This window comes from Notothenia rossii (genome assembly GCF_949606895.1).
Source record: "Notothenia rossii genome assembly, chromosome: 2".
Classification (NCBI taxonomy): domain Eukaryota; kingdom Metazoa; phylum Chordata; class Actinopteri; order Perciformes; family Nototheniidae; genus Notothenia; species Notothenia rossii.
The window spans coordinates 39,586,713-39,610,726 of record NC_136904.1 but is presented as its reverse complement, the minus strand read 5'-3'; the positions used below and the strand labels follow the sequence as shown (position 1 = coordinate 39,610,726).

General features: G+C 44.4%; 1 protein-coding gene and 1 long non-coding RNA gene across 7 annotated transcripts in view; one reads left to right on the top strand and one right to left on the bottom strand.

Annotated features, from left to right (window-relative positions):
* Positions 1-24,014, bottom strand: part of LOC307030702 — a 67,964-nt gene that overhangs the window by 12,212 nt on the left and 31,738 nt on the right. The window lies entirely within an intron of this gene.
* LOC307029242 (uncharacterized protein) lies at positions 15,204-23,757 on the top strand. Of its 6 annotated transcripts, none has more exons than XM_079665009.1 (11): positions 15,204-16,595; positions 17,024-17,110; positions 17,486-17,593; positions 17,935-17,998; positions 19,760-19,821; positions 20,127-20,190; positions 20,456-20,517; positions 20,862-21,064; positions 21,528-21,687; positions 22,470-22,576; positions 22,818-23,757. In XM_079665009.1, the coding sequence occupies exons 1-11, from the start codon at positions 16,466-16,468 to the stop codon at positions 22,887-22,889; spliced, it is 1,119 nt and encodes a 372-aa protein (XP_079521135.1). In that variant the 5' UTR covers positions 15,204-16,465; the 3' UTR covers positions 22,890-23,757. The 6 variants fall into 6 exon arrangements, with proteins under 6 accessions (XP_079521135.1, XP_079521137.1, XP_079521138.1 ...); XM_079665010.1 differs by having other exon boundaries at positions 15,556-15,613; positions 22,818-23,754; XM_079665011.1 differs by lacking the exon at positions 17,024-17,110 and having other exon boundaries at positions 15,207-16,595; positions 22,818-23,754.

Genomic DNA, 24,014 nt, shown 5'->3' with positions numbered 1-24,014 from the left:
AAACTTTTTTTATCTAACAATTCATGATGGGGAAGCGATGTGTAGTTGTGAGCTGTGAATGTTTCCTGATTGCTATAAACATTGATCATGGGTGCTGGAAGATTGTGCACAAAACTCGGGTCAGAATTAAGTTACTACAGGTGTTATGCCAGCTTGAGCTAAATGTCACCAGAGTACAGTGAACTTGCCTAGTGACTGAAATATATAAAAGTTGAAGTGAAATAAGTAAGGCCAAAAATGAATTACGTCTGAATATCTTTATTATTTTTACCACTTTTAATTATTTGTGGGCTCGCACATATACCAAAAAGACTAATGTACACTGCAATAAAGATAAAATGTTACAAGTGAAAAATTAACAAAAGAACCCTTTTTTATTTATCAAACAGTAAATTAATACTATCTTACAAATTTGTGATTTGGAAAATGTTGTTATATTTACATGTTTCTTTGGAAAAATAATATTGTAAATGATGTACTTTGTAAATTATTTACATCATGCGAAACCATTTTAACCAGTTCAGCTGCATGACTTATGTCAAATTACAGATTTGGCCATTGAAATCCCTGATAGCGGCCTCCCGGTTCAGGGTAAGTCTTCCGTATCTCGGTTACTGCACATGCAGGCAGCGGGACTCAGATTTTTGGGCCGAGTACACCCCAGCACCAACGTACAAACTGTTGATAAGCTGTATATCGATGCTTCCTAATGAAAAAAAAGTATACAGATTATAAATATATTTGGAGAAAAATAAAATGTTATGTAGTACTATTATGTAGCAATGGTTACAAATTGGCTTATAACATGATATTTGTATTTTACTTGTACAAAATAAATATGAGGTTATACATGACTGCTTGACAGAATCATAGACCTCTTATATATTTCCTCACCTGTGTAGTTGTTTCTTTTCCCAAGCATACATTGAACTTGCATACACAGAAAAAATAAAAGCCAAGCTGTTTTTGACTGCTTGAAAGAGTTTAATGGTATCTTTAAAAGTGTACCATATCTGTAGCGACTAAAAGTATTATATGAAAGCAAAGCTGCAATAGGCAGTTGGGTCAATCAATATTTACTTACTGGTGTAGTGGGCCATCAACTGCTCTGTGTTGTTGTTTGTATTGAAGATACGCTATTTTCAGTGTCCAAACACTGAGACAGCCTTCTCTAAAGCCTGGGTGGCTAATAATGCACCTTGGTTTCTCGTCGGTGTCTTCTATCTGGCAGAGTCCTGCACGGGTCTGATTTTCAAGACCCGCTCCCGCCCCGCACCCGTGACGTGCAGTACCGAACCCGCCCCGCTACCCGCACATATTGCCAATTAGTTCCGCAACCCGACCCGACCCGCCGGCACATGATCCGCAACCCGACCCGAACCCGCATATAAGCAGTGACAACGTGCAATTATTAACACACGCAGTTGCATATTTGGCTCAAAAAGCCTGGGATGTTGTTTATTTTCTCCATCTAGGATGACACCAAAAGCCTCCCAGACGTTGGATTTCGCTCTTGAGGAAGAGTTATTGAAAATGCTGTATTCTCCGCTAGAGAGCTTCACCTCAGCCATTCAGAATGTGGTGCGCTCAACAGCAGATAGATGCACTGCAGAGGTTATGATTATGCTCGGTACCGCGGAGGAGAGGTCTGAGGATTTAAACATTAAACTAAATTATTATTGTTTAAATATATTTATTATGCAACACCCGCAACCGGACCCGCATCATCTTTGTTTTACCCAGAAGCGAACCCGGAAAAAAGCGTTTGAAAAAATACCACCTGCAAATCACCTTTTTTGCGGGTCACCCGTCGGGTACCCGCGGATACCTGACCCGATGCAGGACTCTGCTATCTGGTCAGTAGGTTGCAAACTGTCTATTTGTTCCATCACCTGCCAGATCTCTCTGCAGCATACACATTCATCTGCAGTGGGCATGCTTTCACAGCATTGACATGTACACCTGAATATTGTACATAACATTAAAAAACAAAACAATATCTGCCGGACGTGTGAGGAACAGATGACAAATTAAGATCGACATTTAGTGCAGGTAAAATTAAATAAAACAGAATTTACCATTCAGTATTGCCGAGTCGAGTCTCGCCGGCTGCGGAATCCGCTTCTCTTTCACAAGTTTCTGCCTCGTTGTTCGATTGCTGGGCAGGAGGCTCGTACTTATAAGGCAAGATGCCTTGAAGTGAAAGGCTAGCTGGTTCACTCTCTACTTCTGTAACTGAATCCAGATAACCCACCGAATCTGAGCTTGAATGATCGCTGTCGCTGTCGCTGTCTGAAGTTATCGCGTTGCTTGCCATTTGGACTGATTTGATCAAATGGCAATGTTTGCCACGTGTGACGTCACCGCTCGTTCGGGAGTGATCGGGGGCGTACTCGGCAAGCTTCGGAACTAACATCGGTTTTTAACGTATATGTCATTTAATTATGACGAAACTTTAAACATTTTTATTTATTTTCATTCTGGTGATATCTAAACTACATGTTAAAAAACACCTGTGTTAGATGCATTACATGGCCTTTAACAGTTTTTTAAACCGCACCACCTAGTGGTTAAAGCAGGAGGAGCTATAACCGAGGGTACACTGATTTAGAGGAGAGAGGAGTGTCTCTGGAGGAGCTATAACCGAGGGTACACTGATGTATTCTCCGGAGTCGATTCCAGCCAACAGTGATGTTTAAAAGAGGCGTGATGCATGGCTTGACTTATGTCAATGAAGCAAAGCTCTACAAACTGTTCCCGTTGTGATTATAAGTTATTTAAAATGATTAATGTACATGAGACTTTCTGCCCTTTACCCTTTATTTACTCACTAATCACATCTCCCCAGGATGTTTTTTATTTGTACTGCTTTCATTGTGACGAGATGTTTACAGTGAGAACGGGGGGTTAGATACCTACTGAGCGGTATACCTACCTACCTGGAGAGGTTGGCCCAGAGTGGGTAACGCCCCTATTGCACCTGCTTCCTGAGACAACGCCCCCCAGACCGGGGGAACCGTCCAGGGCTGGCCCACCATCCTCTGTGTCACCTCTGCGTACCACGGCGCAGAGCGATGACAGGATGACTGACAATCGTTCTCGTCTCACCCTCTCCAGGAGGGGGAGAATAAGACGCAGCTGTGGAAAGGCATAGAGCATGTAAATAGGACAGAATAGAGCCCAATGTACTGGGCAGAGGCTCTAGACTCTCCTCCTCGCACCAACGTTGGAATCCCAACCACTTCGTCCTGTAACAGGCTGTGGTGGATCCCACCCCTTCTTGGCCTGTCCCTCAGGAGCCAAGCCTGGAGAGGTTGGCCCAGAGTGGGTGAGCAGCCGCCATGAGACGCAGAGTCTGCATTATGGTCAAAGCTGTCACCGTTGCCCCCTGTCGCAGTTTGCAAACTGCCTGCAGCAGGGATGCCTGTCTGCTCTCTGACAGGGTGGCACGTAGTCTGCCTTCATCGAGCAAAATCCCCAGATACTCCACCTGCTGGTGAGGTATGGGACTGCTCTTCTTCCAATTGACCGCAATCCCCACTTGGATCAATTGGGCTGTGTTTGCCCCTTCCCTGGATCTGGCCATGACTATGAGGTTTGTTTTCTGACAACAACACGCCGGCCATAATGTCCCTGCACCCGCATAGCGCTTTGACAGCACTTCCTGCGGTTTATCACACTCACATGCGCGCGCCCACTGGCTGCCTCCTTTACTGGAGTTACAACTGGGGCGGCGAGTGGGGAATCGTGTCTCATAATGGGTGCCCAGTTAACATCGTATGAAACGGATCTTGCAGATTTCAACAAGACATTATGGGGAAATGTGGAATTGTGGAGAGAGGTGACTCTTACTCCGGGATAAATGCGATCATTTTTATTGAATGCATTTTTCACACACACACAGAGGCGCGGGAAGGTATTTTGAGTGGGGGTGCTGATGTGCTGGACTCCAGTGAACACTATTACGGTTACTATAGAGCACGCACAAAAAAACTCCCCACGCGCAAACACACAGTACACCCGCTACTGTTACAATGAAGGCTCGATAATCAGCTCACGGCATATAGGCAGCAGGGGTAAAGTGCTATTTTTTACGAGTGGGGAGCGGACCTCACCTCCTCTAGAGGGGTCCGGGGGGATGCTCCCCCGGGAAGATTTTTTTAAAATATTGAAGTTAAAAGCATCAATCTGGTGCACTTTGAGAGCAACATTAAGAGATCTATGGATACATCTCTCAACAACAAGATGAAACACAACTGTAATCAGATGTTCTTTTTCTTTATGGATATTTTACAAATCACTCCCCTTTCAAACTGTATTCTTGTTTTACTGCCATATAGTATTTCATAACTGTTTTTCCTTTATTCTCTTATTTTTTTTATCACTATAATGATCATATGAAGGTGTGCCGCGGAAATAATCTTTTGAATAATTTTTGACCAAACCGTTTGAGACCCACTGAGATAACTTAGACTAAAGTTAACTATCTAAACACTCAGAGAGTCCTTTAGCTCGCCTGAGCCTCTCAGTCTGAGAGGAGAGCTCTCCTCCAGCTTGTTGTGGAACAAACAGCTTCGTATGTCCGTTAGTGCAGCTAGCTAACCAGTTGCTAACAACACGGTCCCTCTCTCTCTCTCCCTCTCTCACACACACTAAATGCGCTATTTCCGCACACAGAGAGCCTCGAGCTTGAATGACACAAGCACACTTTTATTTCCATGCAACTCTCTGATTGGTCTGGTGTCTTGCCTCTGTTGCATTCACTGAATACGGGAAATGACAGTCCTGCCCGTCCTTTCTAGTGTCTTGATGAGGTTCACGTAAAGCAGGATTAATGTATTATATTATTGAGGTAGAATTGTCCGGGCTACAGAAAAAACATTCGGGGGAGGCCAAAATATTATTTTACAAACAATGTGGAATTTATTGGCTACATATTACACAGATTATGCACAGCGGGAGCAGCAATAACCGTCAAATAATAATTCAGACAGGGGAGCTCCGCACCCCCTGCCTGCCGCTAGGGGGTGCTGCAGCGCCCTCAGCACCCCCCTTCCCGCGCCCATGCACACACATCACTCTAGAACTAGGGCCTGCATTTCTGTTGAAAGGAAACCTATCTCCTCCTGGGATGATAGATTTGCCTCTCTTAAACCCCTGAATGGAGGAGTGACTCTGCAGAACTGAAGTGAGTAACCCAGTATCCTGTCCATCCATTCTGTCAGTACAAAGCTGAGCTTCCATTCCCCATACAACTGTGTTTTAGGGGACATGCAAGGAGCTGTGGAGCCGCAGCTAAGAAGTTGTGGTTCTCTCTGGTGGCACTCTCCTCCGCCAAACCTTCCATGAAAGGAAGATTGGCTGTTGAATCATGCATTACGACGAGTCTGCTGGATCTCTGGATCTGCTGCTATACGGTTACGGCTCTGAGTAGCCGCGGAAAGTATGGGTGCTGGAGGCGGGGCTGCGAATGGTGTACATTTGAAAAACTTCATGTTACTGTTGTTGAAATCTCTCCCCACTTTTGTCCGCACCCCCTAAATAAAATGACTTCCCGGTTCCCGTGGCTATGCTCGTGCATGATGAGTCTGGATCTCTGGATCTGCTATATGGTTACGGCTCTGAGTCCCCACAAGTCTGCAGAAAGTGAAGGAAGTTCCCTTGATTCAGTGAGTCAGGATTTGCAAATCTGAGTCTGCTATTGACTCGTGCATGATGAGTCTTCCTGGATCTCTGGATCTGCTACGGTTACGGCTCTGAGTCCGCACGAGTCTGCAGGAAGTTTCACTGATCCGCGTCCACTCCCCTGAGCCAAACGATAACTTCTGGCAGCTATCCTACTACTTGCTAAAGGCTAGGCAGATGGACTGGGGTACGTCGTAATGTGATTTTACATGTTATAAGGAGAGTAGCGAGTGACACAATTTATAGTTTTAATTTGTACGTCACCAGGAGTAGGACTCAAAGGACTCGGGTTAATTGAGAAGGGAGACTCGTCACGACCAGCTTATTACTAGGATCCGGGTTAATGATCCGGATGAATCAGGACTCACCCATCTCTAGAATTAACGCTGTGTTTCACATTAATGGTGAAATGCATTAATCGGAGCTGTTACAGATGTAGCGCTTCATTTCAGGCGCCTACCCGTGCGGGTCGGTGATCTGCACGGGGTGGGCCCCTGCTGAAAAGGAAACCCCCCCCCGCAGGACTTGATACGCCCCCTTGATAAATAAATGTAATTATAATGAATAGACCCTCCAGAAAAACGCGATTCTGCGATCGCAGAATTTACCGCATAATCAGCAAAATGGCGCGGATTTTTAAAAGGCCGCATATTTATCAAAAGGCCGCATAATCCCCGCATTTTTCCACACAAAGTTGAGAAGAAAAAAAAGTTAACTCGTCTTGACGTGACGTCATCAGCTCGCACATCACAGAATGTAAACAACACTGTATGAACGTGTGGAGCTCACACGATAGAGAAAACACCAAGATGAAAAAATCTAATCCATCTCATTTACCGACGAACATTTCTACTAAAGACCGGGCAAAAAGTGGGGGGAAACTATTCTGCACCCCGTGCAACTGTGTGTTGGAGCATAAGAGAACATCGACGTGACGACCCACTTTGATTCATTCAAACATTCGAAAATGCTTTCCGCTGCTGCGGACAAGAAAGCCAAACAACTCACATTCACCGAGGCATCAACCTCCGAAACCCTTTCGAGGGCTACAAGAAACGAGTTGAGTAGCCTACAAGATTGAATCTGGTCAGATAACGAACGAGTAAATGAAAACAGAATGAGGTGGAGAAGTGTGTGTGTGTGTGTGTGTGTGTGTGTGTGTGTGTGTGTGTGTGTGTGTGTGTGTGGGGGGGGGGGGGGTGGGGGGGGGGGGGGTGGGTGGGTGGGTGTGTGTGTGTGAGATTAAAATAGCCCAATTGCTTTTACAATAAATAAACATTGAATGTGTTTAATTGAATAGTAAATGGGGTTTAACGTTAGTGGCAGGTCGTGTGTGAGAGAGAATAAATAAGACAGCCCAATATTTTTAAAAACATTTATAATTTTTTCCCGCATATTTAGCATATTTCGCAACTTTCCGCATATTTCACAACTTCCCGCAATTTATCAAGGAATTTTGCCCGCGTTTTTCTGGAGGGTCTAAATGAAACTAGCTGCAATGGATCATGGATCCACCAGGGGGAGCCTATAGGTTACTTACGTAACCCCAGTTCTCAGAGTAACATGAAGTGAGATGTCTCACTATGGGATGCGCCTCATCGGGAAGCAAACAGAAGCATCAATCTCATTACGCCAATCCTGATTGGCTGGTGATCTTGACGTCAGCGTCAGGGAATCCACCCCCTATAAGTGGCTTGCGCTACGCCGCATGCGTCATTCAAAATAAGCACCTCTTCTCGCTTCACCATAGCAAGGAGGGCCGTCTGGTGAGACATCTCACTTCATGTTACTCTGAGAACTGGGGTTACGTAAGTAACCTATAGTTCTCATTCATAACACTCCGTTCGATGTCTCACTATGGGATATTGTAGCTCCCGTATTGCCAGACGAGCTTATCTCGAAAGTCACCAAGACCAACCAAAACTTAACAGTTAGAGCTCTAACTCAGCAGGGGGCCCAGCACTGCATGGGCCACACTGGGAGCAGAGACGTCTAATCTGTAAAAGCGGACAAAAGTGAGCGGCGAGGACCAGCTCGCTGCTGCACAAATGTCTTGGATGGAAACACCCCTGAACAAAGCCCAGGATGTAGCCAGACCACGAGTCGAATGAGCACGCAAACCCGAAGGTGCCTGCAGACCCTGACTCGTGTAAGCCAAAGCAATTGCCTCCACAATCCAGTGAGAGAGCCGTTGCTTAGTAACAGGCTTGCCCTTCTGAGGGTTAGCCCAGGACACAAAGAGTTGGTCATTATGACGAAACTCTTTTGATCTGTCCATATAAGTGCGTAAAGCACGGACTGGACATAGCAAATTCGGCTGCTGTTCCCCGGAGGGAAACAGTGGCGGAGGAAATGCCTCAATGTCAATGGGGGTACATGAACCAACCACCTTAGGTATAAAGGCAGGGTTGGGCTTCAGCAACACTCTCGTTAACCCTCGGGCGAACTGAGTGCATGAAGGATGTACAGATAGCGCATGAATGTCACTGACTCGCTTGGCGGATGCCAGGGCCAGTAACAGCACTGTCTTGAGTGACAGGTGCTTCATGTCAGCTTCTTCCAGGGGTTCAAATGGGGCTCGAGTGAGCCCATCTAAAACCACTGTCAAGTCCCATAAGGGCACCAGTGACTTGGAAACAGGAAGGAGCCTGCAAGCTCCCTTCATAAAACGGCAGACCAGAGGATGTTGGCCGGCCGTCTTACCCTCAAAACCCACATGGCATGCAGCAATAGCAGCCAGGTAGACTTTGATCGTGGAGAAAGCTCTGTGTTTATCAATTAGGTCCTGTAGAAATGATAAAATCACTCCCACAGGGCATTGAAAAGAAGGTGTGCCCTTTTTGAAGGCACCAGTCCTCAAACACCCTCCACTTACAGTCATAAAGAGACCTAGTGGAGGAAGCTCTTGCACTCTGAATAGTGTTTATCACCTTCTGCGGGAGACCCACTGCATTCAGATTATACCACTCACGGGCCAGGCCCATAGGGCCATGCGCTCCGGATGTGGGTGAAAGATCGTCCTCCCCGCCTGAGACAGTATGTCTCTGCGTAGGGGGAGCTGCCACGGCTGACCGCACAGCAGCTGATATATCTCCGCCAGCCAGTACATTGCAGGCCATGGCGGAGCTATCAGGATCATTGTGTGTCGCCGTTCCCTCACTCTGGCCAGAGTTGGGGGTATCAGCGCCAGGGGTGGGAACGCGTACAGGAGGACCGGAGGCCAAATGTGCGCGAGCGCGTCCACGCCTAATGGTGCGTTTTGATCCCGCATTGAAAAGAAAAGCTGACAGTGAGCATTTTCTTTTGATGCGAACAGATCTACCGCGGCTCGGCCGTAACGCACCCACAGCTGGCTCACAACATTTGGATGTAGAGTCCAGTCTGCATATAGTGGTACACCTCTGGACAGCAGGTCTGCCCCGAGGTTCATCACACCCGGTACGTGCGTCGCTCTCAGAGAGAGGAGACGACCGCAGCTCCACAAGATCAGTTTGCGTGCCAGCATGTGTAACTGGAGAGAGCGCAAACCCCCTTGTCGGTTTATATACGATATTGTGGTCGTATTGTCCGTCTTCACGAGGACATGGTGTCCTCTGAGAAAAGGCAGAAAGCGTTTTAGGGTGAGGAACACCGCTAAAATCTCCAGGTAATTTATGTGCGACCGCTGGAGGTCTCTGCTCCAGAGACCCCTCACCGGACGACCTTCGTAAATACTTCCCTAGCCTGTCAGACATGCGTCTGTGGTGACCACCTTCCGTGAAAGGACAGCACCCATAGGCACGCCCCGTACCAGAAAAGTCGGGTGCAGCCAGTGGCGCAGTGCCATTACGCATTTCACAGTAACCATCACTCTCCGCGCGCCATGACGCGCGGGGTTTAGTTTTAGAGCGGCTACCCAGCGCTGAAACTCCCTCATGTGTAACCGTCCCAGTCGTACAACCAGGATGGCTGACGCCATGAGACCAAGTAACCGCAGGCATGATCTGAAAAGAACATTTTTGCGCAGCTGGAAATGAGCGAGGCAAGCTCTGAAAGCTTTCACTCTTTCCGCTGACAGGCGGGCTGGGCACCGAGTTCAGGTGTAAACCCAGGAAGAGTACAGTCTGTGCCGGGCACAACATGCTCCTTTCTGTGTTTATTATGAAACCCAGGTTGAGCAGGTGCTTTACGAGGACACTTGTCTGCGTAGTAGCCTCCTGTTCCGACTGTGCGAGAAGCAGCCAGTCGTCTAGGTAGGTTGCCAGGCGAATACCCTGTTGTCTTAACGGGGCTATCGCGGCTTCCGTACATCGTACAAACACTCTTGGACTTAGAGACAGACCGAAGGGAAGTACTCTGTATTCGTAACAGATCCCCTGAAATGTGAACCTCAGATATTTCCTGTATGGGTAATATACTGGGATGTGGAAATACGCATCTTTCAGGTCGACTGATGTAAACCAGTCGTTTTGTCGCACGAGACGCAGCAGAGATGTGTGAGTGAGCATTCTGAATTTGTATCTTCTTAGATATTTGTTCAGAGCCCTCAAATCTAGTATTGGCCGAATTCCGTTCCCTCCCCGTTTGGGAACGAGGAAATACTTGAAATAAAAGCCGCTCTGACTCCGCTCGGCGGGTATTATAGATATAGCCTTCTTTTCTAGAAGTGAGAGAATCTCTCTTTCCAGAATGTGGGCTGACTCCCCTCGGGCCTGTGAATACAGAACGCCCGAGAAGCGAGGGGGGGTGACAGCGAATTGGAGTCTGTAGCCCTGTGTAACTGTCTTGAACACCCAAGCAGACGTTGTGAGCATCTTCCACTGTTCGCTCCTTAGAGCCAGCGGAGATGTCACATCTTTTGCCCTCTGAGTCTCTATTTGTTGTGTTATGGGGCCCTCTAGTGTCTGAACACGGTGGTACCCCGATTTGACAGTCCCCACCGACACTGCGCATGCGCGTGACAGAGGTGCCTTCACAACCCCAGCCGGCACTGCGCCTGCACGTGACGGTGGTAGCCTCACAGCCCCAGTCGTCACTGTGCATGCTCGTGGCGGCGGTGCCTTCACAGACCCGTTCATCGTCCGCCTTTTGAGAGAGGCCGTAGCTGCTCTCAAAAGGGGAACAAATGGCGGGCTGTTTATTGGTTTTATTGTTTTCTCTTTCATTTTTCTGAGCTGCGCCCTCAGCCTGAGGCCTGGATGCGTCAGTGGAAAATGCTTTATCCGAGAAAACAGAACAATATTGTGACATGTGTTTTGGTGCACTTGAGGATGGCTTTGAGGCATCTCTCGAGGCAGCGGGAACACATCTGGAGCTGGGGGACCTTCCAGCTCCGTCACCGAGGGAAGAAGAGGAGGCTGTCAGGCCGCCCGCTTCTTCTTCCTCGCCTGCTGGCCGAAATTCCGGGTTGGCTGGGCCTGGGCTGCAGCCGGAACCGGAGATTTTCTGGGCCGACTCTGTAGGACCGTTCAGTCATGGTTGACTGGAACCGGTCCGCCTTTGCCGGCAGCGTGGGGTTACTGCTCGGTGTAGTCGCCATCCTCGGGAGGAGGTGAGCTGCCACCAGCGGTTCCATCGGCGGTATGCGGAGCAGGCCGAGCCTCTCCATACCGTCGCAGTCTAGGGAGGAGGCACCCTGGATTGGGGCCTTGTTGCTGAAGGGCCGGTCTCTCCACGAGACCGACACCTCATCCAACATCTCCGGGAAGACCGGCAGGAGTTGCCTCTTTGTCCTCGTTGCTTGGGGCAAATTTTTCCCCTCGTAACGGGACCTGGAGGTCTCCTTGGCCATTTCGGGCCATGGGATGTCTAGTCTGGCTGCGGCACGCTGACACACGGCCTGCAGGTCCATACTCAGACAGGGCGAAGCTGGTGTGCTATCGCCCGGGAGAGCAGCCATCGCTCCCGGCTTTGCAGCCTGAGCTGATGACATGAAGACATCATCGTCTTGCTCATCAGAGTCGGACAGGAGGAATCCAGAGGTTTCATCCTCTTCGTCCTCCATGTAGTCCAACTCCAGGACATCATTCGCAGGCGAGACCATGGTGAGGTCCAGTTGGGAGCCCCAGCTTGACACAGCGCGGGGCTCCGCTCGCACGTCCCTCGCTGCCACCGAGTCCCAGCCTGACACGGCACGGGGATCCGGTTCTGCAGCTGTCACTACTGATGAGCCCCAGACCGACACAGTGCGGGGCTCCATCTCTGTGGCGGACGCCCCCGTGTCCTGATTTCCGTCCGGTAAATCAGAGGACATGAGGGAGTCCTGACCCGACAAGCTAGCTTGGTGTGCTAGCCGTCGGCGGAGGCTATTGATGGTGAAGCGGGCACAATGTCCGCACGAGCCGGGGTTGTCGATAGCCTCCTGGGCGTGTTCCAGCCCGAGGCAGGACGAGCAGACCTGGTGTGAGTCTGTGCCTGATATCTTCAACCCGCAGCCGCAGAGCCGAGCCTCCGAGTCCCTGACTCCTCTGGTGTGAGGGAGAGAAGCGTCCATCTCGGTCGCCGTGGTGACGGAGTGGAGAGGACCCGCTCGTAACAGGTACGTTGCTGAGAAAAAAAATCCTTCCCCACCTGTCGTTAATCCGGAGAAAAAACGACGGTGTAGAATTTTATTCTCAAAGAATATTAACTGGTGTGTTAATACCCTTTTTATCTTCCCCTCCTCTGGTGTGAGAGAGAAAAAGAAAAAACGTCCTCGCTACCGTGTTGTCGGTAGTGAGGGAAGACAAACTAGCAACACGTGTGTTGCTAGCTTGAAAAAATCAAAACCTTACCTTTATTTCCGAAGAAAAAACGGCGAGGTCGATTTGCAATACTAACTGGAGTGTTAGTATTAACAGTCTTCTTGCAGAAGTATATATAGAAGTAGCCGGCGAGCGCCCGTCGACCGAAGTTAGCTTGGATAGCTTGGTTCAGTCTGTGGACTGTTAAGCTAGCCCGGCTACCAATATAGAGATGTGCTCTGAAGCGAGAAGAGGTGTTTGAATGACGCATGCGGCGTAGCGCAAGCCACTTATAGGGGGTGGATTCCCTGACGCTGACGTCAAGATCACCAGCCAATCAGGATTGGCGTAATGAGATTGATGCTTCTGTTTGCTCCGCGATGAGGCGCATCCCATAGTGAGACATCGAACGGAGTGTTATGAATGAGAACTTGAAAAGCTGCCACACTAGAACTCATGTGAAATAAACAGCTGATAGATCTACAGGTATCTGATATAGCAGATATTTGTTAAGATCCATATGTCACGGATAGGATAATATTCTGTGCTAAATAAGAGACATGTAATCATTTACAAAACATCACCATCTTTTTATTTAACAAAATAATGTTGTTTAATTCACGTTGGCGTAAGTACAAAACCATCGCTATGTTTTTAGATCAGGAAATGCAGCCCGGCTCAAACAAACGATTTTCAATCATCATCCTCACGATCATTTAATGTATCATAATGTTCGCGAATTGAAGTGAATACACTAATATATGTAGTTTAATCCACGTGACTTTACAACAACAAAAATAATCGCTTTGTTTTTATATCACATCTGACCGGAGGAAAATGCAGCACGGGTCTCACTACCGATAATCCTAAACCCACGGGCAAACAAACAATAATATTTACAGTGTTAATAGTTTACAGTATTATTCGTGTCTAATATTACTGCTATAACAATCACACATTGAGTTGTTAAAATCAGACCGTTTTTTTTTTTTTAAATAGTCTGAATGAAACGGCAGCTCTCAGGTGATCAGCTGTGTGTTTACACAATAAAATATGCATAGTAATTTAATAAATCCTTCCAACACACATTGTAAGAACAGTTCTGTTTCATATGAGTGTTGAGAGCTGTATCCACAAATCTCTTAATTTTTCCCTCAAAAGTGCACCAGATTGATGCATTTAACCCTTTGGAGTCGACCGACCGTCACGCCGGCGTGATCAGTTCACATGACCTGTTCAAGCCGGTGCTGCATAAAAACAACAGTCCGGACAACATTGCCGTGTGTTTCTGTCGAAAGTAGTGGCTTGAAACTATATCCCAGTCTTTGTTTCATGCAAAAAGACCCAGTAAACACGGAGATACGATGATATAAAGTTAATACATTTACAATGGTACTGGATTTTGATGTATTGTATCTGCTTCATATCGCAATATATTCCCAAAGTCTGAAATGCAAAAAGGTCCCACATTAGTGCAATTCACCCATTTAATCATTCAAACAAAATCATATTTGCTGCTCTAAACAAAGTCAAAAATCGTACATCTAAACGGAATACATTTAATTAATTATTATTAATACGTTGTCTTGTTCATTGTTTTTCACTTGTATTAAATGTTTGATATTTCCGGCACAGACCCGGGACTAAGGTGTTAATGGTGGACTATCGGACATTCAAAATGCAGCATATTTTCCCCAAGTGTCCATCTTGTCTGTCAAAATGCATATCACGTTTCTAACTTGCAATATCATTATTTCCGCTCTCTTCACTCCAGAAGAGCGGTCTCTCTGTGTGCGGGGGATCACAGGAGGGGGGGGGGGGGGGGGAGCTGTGGAATGTGACCAATCCCCCGTGGGAGACTTCCTCCACACGTTCCGATGGCCAATTTGTTTTAAACAAAGAGTTCCCAACAGCATAGGCAACATGGGGGGTGGGGGCTTTTAAATGGGATGGTCCTAAGGATGAGTTCTAATCAAACCAAAAGAGAAAATGCAGATATCATTCTCTCTCTCAACTCGCTGGTATCTCGAGCTGAGCGCTCATTGGTGGTTTGTATCCTGCGCTGCTGATGAAACTCTCCATTGGCTCGGCAAAAGTTTGTTGTTGTTTGTGTCAGTTTTACATCGCCACTTCCATTCACATTTTCATCATTGTTCCACAATGTTTATCATGAAATTAATATCTATATATTTTATACTATACTTGCACTGCTTACCGTTTTCATACTTTTTATATCTTAGCATATTCATACACACTGTACTGCTCACAGGCTGGGCTGCTGTGTATATCTAGTGTAGCCTCCCAGCTAACACGCCACGTTGCCACCACGTGGCCTAAAAGTGGTAGTTTGGTGGCACTGTGCACAACGTGGTAGCCACGTGGCCCCAACGTTGTGGTTCACCACAAGCACCCGTCTAAAAATACTGATTTGTTTAATGTTATAGATTTATTTATTTATTTCCTTTTTGTCAGAATATGAGTTTGAAGGATAGTAATTTGTGCAAAAAATATTACTTGGGTGGTTTTACAAAGAAAATACCACGTTGTGGCCACGTTGAAATATAACGTATAAATACCACGTTGTGGCCACGTTGAAATATAACGTTTTCCTTTCCATGCAAGTGGGTGCACATACATATGATTTGTATGCAAATAGATGGAGTCTACTCTATTATGTAGTTGAATATTGTTCGTCCATTTGTTGCTGTTGATGTCAGTGGCGTTTTCTCCTGGAGGCCAAGGGAAGCCAGGCTTCCCCTGTTTTTCGGATTGTAGTTATAATTTTAATAAATAAATAAAAAAACTTCGTTTAGTTTCGGAAATTCTTTGTTGTGTGTTGCTGCCGGCCCGTCTCTCCCCCATTCTCATTGAGTATTTTACAAAGAGTGAAACAGCGCCCCTCTAGATGTTACGGTGAAACAGTAGATTGCACTCTCTGTTGCGAGAGGAGGCCAGCCGAAATTTGCTTCCCTTGGTGAAAAAAAATGGAGGGATTGACCAATCAGATGAGGCTCACGTCATGCCCCTGCCAACCTGCGATTGGTCAGGGCCATGCCAAGGGAAGCCAGAGGCAGCTGGCTTCCCTTGCCTCACAATCCAATCAAATCGCATCAATTTAGTGGTGCAGTGACGCGTCCCAAAAAGCGGAAGTAAGCTGCGCTCGGTTTCCCTCGACAAAATAGCAATGGGATTTCTCCATAGGATTTTGGAAAATAGCTCGAAAAAAGGTCAGTGGAAAACGAACCTGTTAGGTAAATGCACGTTTTGTTCAGTCGGATAATATCCACATGTCTGGCCTACTTTTATAATTTTCAAATCATAAATCTAATCGATAGAAGATAGATAGCGTCACTGCACCACTCTCACCGCCGTTAGAAAGTAGCAAGCAACTGAAGCAAGTGCAATTATGGAGGGTGGAGATTCGGAGTATTTAATCAAAAATAATTGTACTAAACTTCCGCTGCAGCAGCAACAACAAATACAATCTGATGACAGGCCAATGCCCAAACTGGAGCTGTGTACAGCGAGGAACAAAGGAGCGAACCGGACGTAAAACGTTAAAGGTCTCCTGATTTAGTTTGTGAATGAATGCTTATTAGAGTTTCGGCTGGAGAGTGCGTGCGGACCTGTCGGTCAGATAACAGGCGTGTGTAAGTCCTGCATCTGTATGATACAAATGTGTGTAAAATGATACCGGGCGCTGTAATCACTCATCTGGTTACGTTATTACATTGACCACCACACCCCCGACCCAAAAGAAAGGACGTATTATTGGCTTCCCCTAATTTTTTCCCCACGCCACGCTACTGGTTGATGTTTATAACTGTATATGCTCTCACCAGCCTAAGAATTCAACCAATCACGGCAAATTTCGTTCGCGCCTTTTCTCAGTGTTCTGGATTTACCACTTCACATCCTGGTCGATCCATACGCATACAAATTATATAGTCCCTCAAATATCCATCTATTCTCCCAGAAGACGGGATGTATTTTGCAAAACAGACAGTTATTCGATCGTTTTTCCCAGTTCGACACCCTTTCCTGTCCCTCGATGCCCCCACTAGCGCTGGTTAAAATTAATGCCGTTCAGCGACCTACAAACGGTTAAACGGATCTGCGAAAACGAGGACACGCTGTCAATCTCTGGAACGTTAGGCCTAAACCGCGTTTTTTTTATTCAAGTCAAGAACTGTCAATATATACTTGCAGGTAAGGAAGCCATCCTTTTTTAAAGTTTTGTAATTCGGGTCATAAACATATGGGGGAGTGTTCTATGCACAGCTCTCAGCATATTTTACACTTTTTCTGCCGAAATTAAGCAGGTGCCTTGTGGCCTCATGTGTGGCCTAATCTCGGACTCGGCCTCCATGTTGTTTTTTTCAGCAGGGCCGCTGGGCTGTGTGAACAAAGCTTACATTAAATCCGTGGGAGATCTATATCTGGTTGAGATATGTCCCGACTTTTCAATAGATAGCGACTACCCAGTTAATAGACGAACGTACTCTATGGGAACAAATTAATAGAAAAACAGTTCAACGGAATAAGAAATATTAACCCTTTCAGTTTTCTTTATTAAATGTCATTTAATGTGGTGCTTCACTTCACCTGTTAATCTTTATTAAATAATGTTAATACAGACGAAGAAGGGGAGATACTGGAGGCAAGTGACAGTGTCCCTGCTCTAGTTCTGGCCGAGCTACCAACACCTCCTCAACGGACAAATGGTAAATGAGGTTGGCACAAGGATCAAGTAGAGCTATATCCTCAACTGTTAATTTCAATTATTTTAGTTTCAACATGAAGCTTGAGTCACAAAAGAAAAAAAACAGCATTTGCTTGTATGCTAATTTTATTCCCAGGAGGTCCAACCTTTTCTTAAACACAGTATCTAACTGGCTAACTATGGGCTATTTAGACCTATAGAACAATGATTACTTTTTGGTACAGACATTTATGCAGTACCAGGTAGATCAGTACCGGTAAATTGATATTTTGGGAGTATCTTCTTGCAGTGAAAATAAAGTATTGCTTTCATGTCCTAATCAAAAATGCATTAATAATGTTTTATCGATAACCACACTCATTAAATTCTGTTTAAGGCTGTTCTGCACCGAGAGCGATATCACCAAGTACCAGTACCCCTTCCAGGTCTATTTCTGGGCATAGAATCCAGTCTCCTGTGTGTCCTAACAGTGACACAAGATCAGGTATTTAGGACTATTGACATTGTGCATTTGTCTTCATATTTAAAAAAAAAACGGTTTCGAGTAATGATATACATTGGTCCTCTTGAGAGACCACCCCATCTGCCAAGCCAAACCGATCTGTCATAAAGGGTGGTCTCTCATAAGAGGTTCAATAGCATGGGATGTGTAGCCATTGGTGCATGATGTTGCGGGCTCCCAAGAGACGTGGTCTTAAATATGAGGTCATTCAAAAGGGGCACCACTGTATTCACTTTGCTCCATTTAGCCTTTCGCTTTATATTAATTTAAGTATTCTGATATAGACATTTATAAATTAATTGCATTACTATCTCTGTATACAGTGATGACTTCAAGTGCACGACTGTCTGAGGATCATCGTGGAGGAAAGCAACTGTTCCATACCAGGTAAGGAATCTGAGGCTTTGTAGTTTTACCCAAGTATTTACTGAGAGTAGTACGTACATGTATATCTCATTTCTCACCATGATTGTTCTAGGCCAGAGGTGCCCAGGTCGACCGCGGGGGCAATGCTGGTAGATCGCGAGTCATTCATAAATTAAAAAAAATCCAGCTCCGTTAAAATAGACAAAACAGGTTTTGATCCCTCCTCCCTTGGCCTCCCTGCCACTTAATTCAGGAGTTGACTTGATTGACAGAAAAAGCGACCTATTGCTTTCCAGTCTGTTAACCCAGAATGCAAAGCGATACAAAATCAGTCAAGTGCCGGGAGAGACAAACAACAAAATGAGTGCGGGAACGAGCAAAAAGCTAAAGACATACCACTTCCACACAGAATGGGAGGGAGAATCTTTTTTTGTGATGTCACATTCAAAGGTTATTTGCCTTATTTGTAAAGCAAGCGTCGCTCTGCCAAACAAAAATGGAACGTGGAGAGGCATTATCGGAGTGTACAAGGCATATGATAGCGACTTCCCTCCGAGTAGCGAGTTGAGAAAGGACATGTATTATTGCTGCACAAACATTATCTCTTAGTCTTAGTGTCGCCAACTCGTTTCTAACATGCAAAAAGACAAACAAATGCGTCTATGGTCGGTGTATTTTCTATCTTTCCAATCCAGAAGAGATCTCTCTCTCCCCCGTCTGTTTGCAAGGGGGCGGGGCAGTTTACACACACGCATCTGCTACATGCAGCAACACACGGAGGAGATGGTGGAGAGAAGCGCTCCAAGGTGTGGTTACATGTTACCCGTCTTGAGGTGGACAATGCTCGTCACCAAAAGTGTTTAGCATGTAAGGGCGGTAACACGAGCAATTTGTCTAAACATTTAGCAAAAGTGCACCACATTCAGACGGAGGAATGCACCGGGTTCGACTGTCTTTCTAGTAGCTCTGTAGCCCCATCCACGAGTAACGTTTCCACGTCAGGTGTTATGTATGCTAGCAGCAACACACGGGGTTAACTACATTATACAAACATGGGTTAATGATTAGAGGTAACTGAGTTATTTATTTTGTTAAAGTTTCAGCTATTCTGTTTCCAGTTCTGTCATCAGATTATTTAATAAGATTTGTTAAAACATTGTTGTTTCTTTTGATGTGAAATATTATTTATTTAATTCAAATAAAAAGCAATGTTAATTTTATTCACAATTTGTTAAGTTAATTTAATAATATATGTATTTTTGAATCAAGTATTCATCTTTATTGTCTTCATTGTTAGTTTCCACATGCCTAAAACAACCTCAAACTAAATCTAAAAGTTGACGGCTAAATAAGAGCGTTTGAGAAATTGTGCAAGGCACACAGTGGTAGTCCGAATATTCGATTAATCGTTTCATTATTCTATAGATTAATCGATAATCAAATTAGTCGTTTGTTGCAGCCCTATTGTAGTTATCCCATGTAAAAATAAAACGTGTTATTCAGCAACCCTTGCAATTTGGGATTTTATTTTTGGTTGGTAGACCTCGGTTAGCTGGTCATTTCAAAAGTAGCTCACCAGCCAAAAAAGTGTGGGCACCCCTGGTCTAGGCCATTCATTGGTACAGTCACCCTGTGCTAAAGCATTTAGACTAGTACATGTAGTACATTAGACCAATCTGATATTAAGCTGTAGCGAATCTCTGTTACTACTCATGCCATGTAACTATGGCTTACTGTTGGCATGTACTGCAGTGAAGTAATAATTTCATGTTATGTTTTCAGCACCCCCACAACACCCAGAGCTTCTACATCTGCTGCAATAAATCCTGAAAGTGAGCCAACAGGTAACAAAGCCTAATGTAAAAGTGTTACTTCAAGAATATTTTTGAAATTTGTGATCCAGAAAATATTCAATTGTGATTTCCTCATTCTAAACATTGTGTTCTTTTGAGACAAATTGATAGCACGGGATGTGTAGCCATTGGTGCATGCTGTAGTGGTCTCCCAAGAGAGGTGGTCTTAAAATGAGGTCACTCAAAAGGGGCACCACTGTTTTCACTTTGCTCCATTTAGCCTTTCACTTTATATTAATTTAAGTATTCTGATATAGACATTTATAAATTAATTACATTACTATCTCTGTATACAGTGATGACTTCAAGTGCACGACTGTCTGAGGATCATCGTGGAGGAAAGCAACCCTTCCATACCAGGTAAGGAATCTGAGGCTTTGTAGTTTTACCCAAGTATTTACTGAGAGTAGTACGTACATGTATATCTCATTGCTCACCATGATTGGTCTAGGCCATTCATTGGTACAGTCACCCTGTGCTAAAGCATTTAGACTAGTACATGTAGTACATTAGACCAATCTGATATTAAGCTGTAGCGAATCTCTGTTACTACTCATGCCATGTAACTATGGCTTACTGTTGGCATGTACTGCAGTGAAGTAATAATTTCATGTTATGTTTTCAGCACCCCCACAACACCCAGAGCTTCTACATCTGCTGCAATAAATCCTGAAAGTGAGCCAACAGGTAACAAAGCCTAATGTAACAGTTTTACTTCAAGAATATTTTTCAAAATTGTGATCCAGAAAATATTCAATTTTGATTTCTTCATTCTAAACATTGTGTTCTTTTGAGACAAATTGATTGATGATTATGGCATCCTTTTCGCGTTTTTTTCTCATTCCATTTACGTTTAGCTTGGGATCTAGCACTTGCCGTTGCTTGAAATATGTGTTTAACTTCAACGCAACATGAAATGTAATGAATCATTTGTCGCAATTGCCTTAATGCATTATACGTGTATGTGGGTGAATAGATGCAAATTCTAAGCATAGTATTTAAAAATGTGGAATTGTGTTATCTTGCTACAGGATTCCAGAGCAGGATGCTGATGCGTATGCAAAACCTTGAAGAGTCACAGGGGGAAATCCTTAGAATGCTGCGCTTCTTGACAAGTGCCAGCAGAGCAGCAGGAGAGGAGTTGGACGATGTACTACCAGACCCTGTCAGCAGTACTGAGGAGCTGGATAGGCTTTGTGAGAGGCTTACAGATAAGGCCTTCAAGAGACAATTGGTATGTTCCATTGTGAAAGAAAAACTTATTTTGTTAAGAATCGCTTAAATTTTATGAAGAAGTAACTCCATCTTCCAAAGAGACAGATAGGCAGACACCAAGACAGACAGGCAGGCAGGCAGGCACACATACAGACAGGTATACAGACAGATAGGCAGACAGACAGGCAGGCACACAGACAGCTAAACAGGCAGGCAGACGGACAGTCAGGCAGACAGGCACCTAAGCAGGCAGCAGGCAGGCAGGCAGGCATAGATAGATAGATAGATAGATAGATAGATAGATAGATAGATAGATAGATAGATAGATAGATAGATAGACATAATTGGGACCACTGAATTATTTCAAAACTGTAGTAGTTATATTCAATGCTGCCTTTGTAATATATATCTGACAATTTAGCATTTTCACTTGGATGTACTCAAGGGTTTTTTACTAAGAAAACTAATTATCTACATTGCAGACATGCTATATGACTTCCTTGGGTGGCCACAACATCGGAGACACCATCCGGAGGATGCTCTCCAAGTTGGGAACCAATGCCTTATGGTCAACGTATAGCCTCAAGGGAAAGAAGGGCAAGAACGCGTTGATTGACCTGTCGGTCACCAAGGTCCTCATCAGTAAGTGTTTAAGTCATAAATGGTATGCAATTGCTTCTTCAGTATTTTATGAAGCTCGCCTGATGCACTCCAGAGATACTCAATATAACATGTTGATTATCATTTATTATAACCGAAACGACCATTTTGGGGATGTTATGTTTCATGTGCATGAGTGGGTACGTGTCTGGGTCTGCATCTTCGTTAGTGGATCTTTCAAAAACTATGTGACATTCTAATGTACTTATTTGTATGAGTATTGGTCATCCATGGGCCAAGAACCCTCATGATTTTGGTGCTGATTCTATTTTTATATCTTTATTGTTGTGGCCATCTTGGATTTTCTTAATTTTCTCCGGGGTTTGGCCATACTACCGCGTAAATTTTTCAGCTGTTCATGGGGGGTAATCATCTCGGTTAGCGATAATGGTCCCAGGTGGGTGATAATGGGGGATATTGATCCTACATCGGCGCTAATGGGGATATTGGTCCCAAGTGCGAGATACTGGTCCCCAGTGGGTGATCATGATAATGAGGGAAATGGTTCAGCAAGAAACCCATTTGTCTGGCCGTCTTGAATATTTGGTGCCAGTAAAGATTTGGGGGATGTATCCTGTGTTCGTCTGTGAATACCATTCTAATTACAAATATTAAAATATAAAACTGCCTTAGGATTATTTAGTTTAGATTTGTGAGGAATAGTTGTTTTAGTGTTAATTCTTTCACCAGTACATATACTTGTTACTCTTCCTTTCTTCCGTGCATTGCTTGGGGTTAGCAGTTTTGTGCTACTTTTCCTACAGGAGCATGCTTGAAAAACCATCCTAAAGCCAAGGCTTCCGAGGTGGAGGAGCAACTGTCCGAAAATCTCAAATATGCACCGAAGAAAAAAGGAGGGCCAAAATACAAGGTGATAGTGGATTCTAGTGACTTACTTAAATATTTGGTCCATCTCTCCAAATGTCTGTCAATAAAGCATTTACATATCACATAAATTTACCACTTTGACATATAGTATGTGTCATCAGTACTTAAATCTTTGCATTCTCACAAAGTTAGTTATCATTATCACTACTCATCAATTAGGAACAATTAAGGATTTTATTTTCTAATATACCCTGTATTCCCTAATGTGCGTTCTTGCTTTTTAGGAACCTGCTGCAAAGAGAAGGAAGAGCGTCGCATCTGCAGTCGATGTCGATACAGATACAGATTCAGATTAACATTTCACATATTATGCCTGGTCATTGGTGCACGGACGTTTCGGCCAACGGACGTTTTGGCCAGGTATATTTGTCGGGGCGGACGTTTCGGCCAGCTTGTACAAAAAATATAATAACTGAATAAATAAATATTTTATTTCATTTAAATTCACCTACGTAGTAGATACATGTTACTGCCATTCATATATATAATAACTGAAAAAATACATATAGCGCCACCAACGTAAATGTTCATTTAGTCTACAAGGTCTCGGTTCGAAAGCCACAAATGTTCAGCTGGCCAGCTATTATTGTATTACCTTGGACAATGTTTTATCTATTGTTAGGTTATTTCCTTGAGGTACTTAGAAAGTAGTTTAGGTAAACCTGTTATGCCTTCATATAAAGAGATTGCAATTGATATCATTTATATCCCTCTTTGTGTTACTACATTTGACCATGGCTTCATTATGTTCTTTTGTTCAGGAACATACAAATTAAACTGGTTACTTATACACCTTAAGTTTGCAGAGAATATTTAAATGTCCATAATTGTAGAAATATGATAAAAAATATCATTCTACTGTCTACATGTCCTAAAATTAATTATGGGTTTATGGAATTTCTTATTGATATATATCTATCTGTCAATTTGAATCATGTCATGATGTATTATGCATTTGAACCATTGAAATGCAAATAAAATTGTCTAAGAAGTGTATTATTAAAATTTGAGTTGTGTTGATTACTTTGACATAATTAAAGCTAATCGAAAGAAAATATAATTGCAAATAGAAAGTGGTCTAAAGGTGGTGTGAACGTTACATTTCAACGTTACATTTCAATGTGGTGACCACGTTATTTCAACCATACAAAATCACGTGGCCTCCACGTAAATTGCCACGTTGTCACAACAACAGCATCACGTGGCTGTAACGTGGCAGCCACGTGCAATTGTTAGCTGGGCTATTCATACTGTACCCCTCCTCACTGTTTATTCATCATTGAATTCATTCTATATTTTATTCTGTAGATTGTGTACATTACTTTTCACTTTACTGCTTGTTGCACTCCTGGTTGGAAGCTAAACTGCATTTCGTTGTCTCAAGTCCTGTAATATGGTGGGGAGACGTGTGTGATTAAAAG

What these genes read in the sequence shown, in the direction of transcription:
- LOC307029242 (XM_079665009.1), top strand. Translation starts at nt 16,466, where the DNA reads ATGCCGTTCAGCGACCTACAAACGGTTAAACGGATCTGCGAAAACGAG. An exon ending in AAGCAACCCTTCCATACCAG is followed by an intron (nt 20,191 to 20,455) that starts GTAAGGAATCTG and finishes TTATGTTTTCAG; the next exon opens with CACCCCCACAACACCCAGAG. An exon ending in AAGGAGGGCCAAAATACAAG is followed by an intron (nt 22,577 to 22,817) that starts GTGATAGTGGAT and finishes CTTGCTTTTTAG; the next exon opens with GAACCTGCTGCAAAGAGAAG.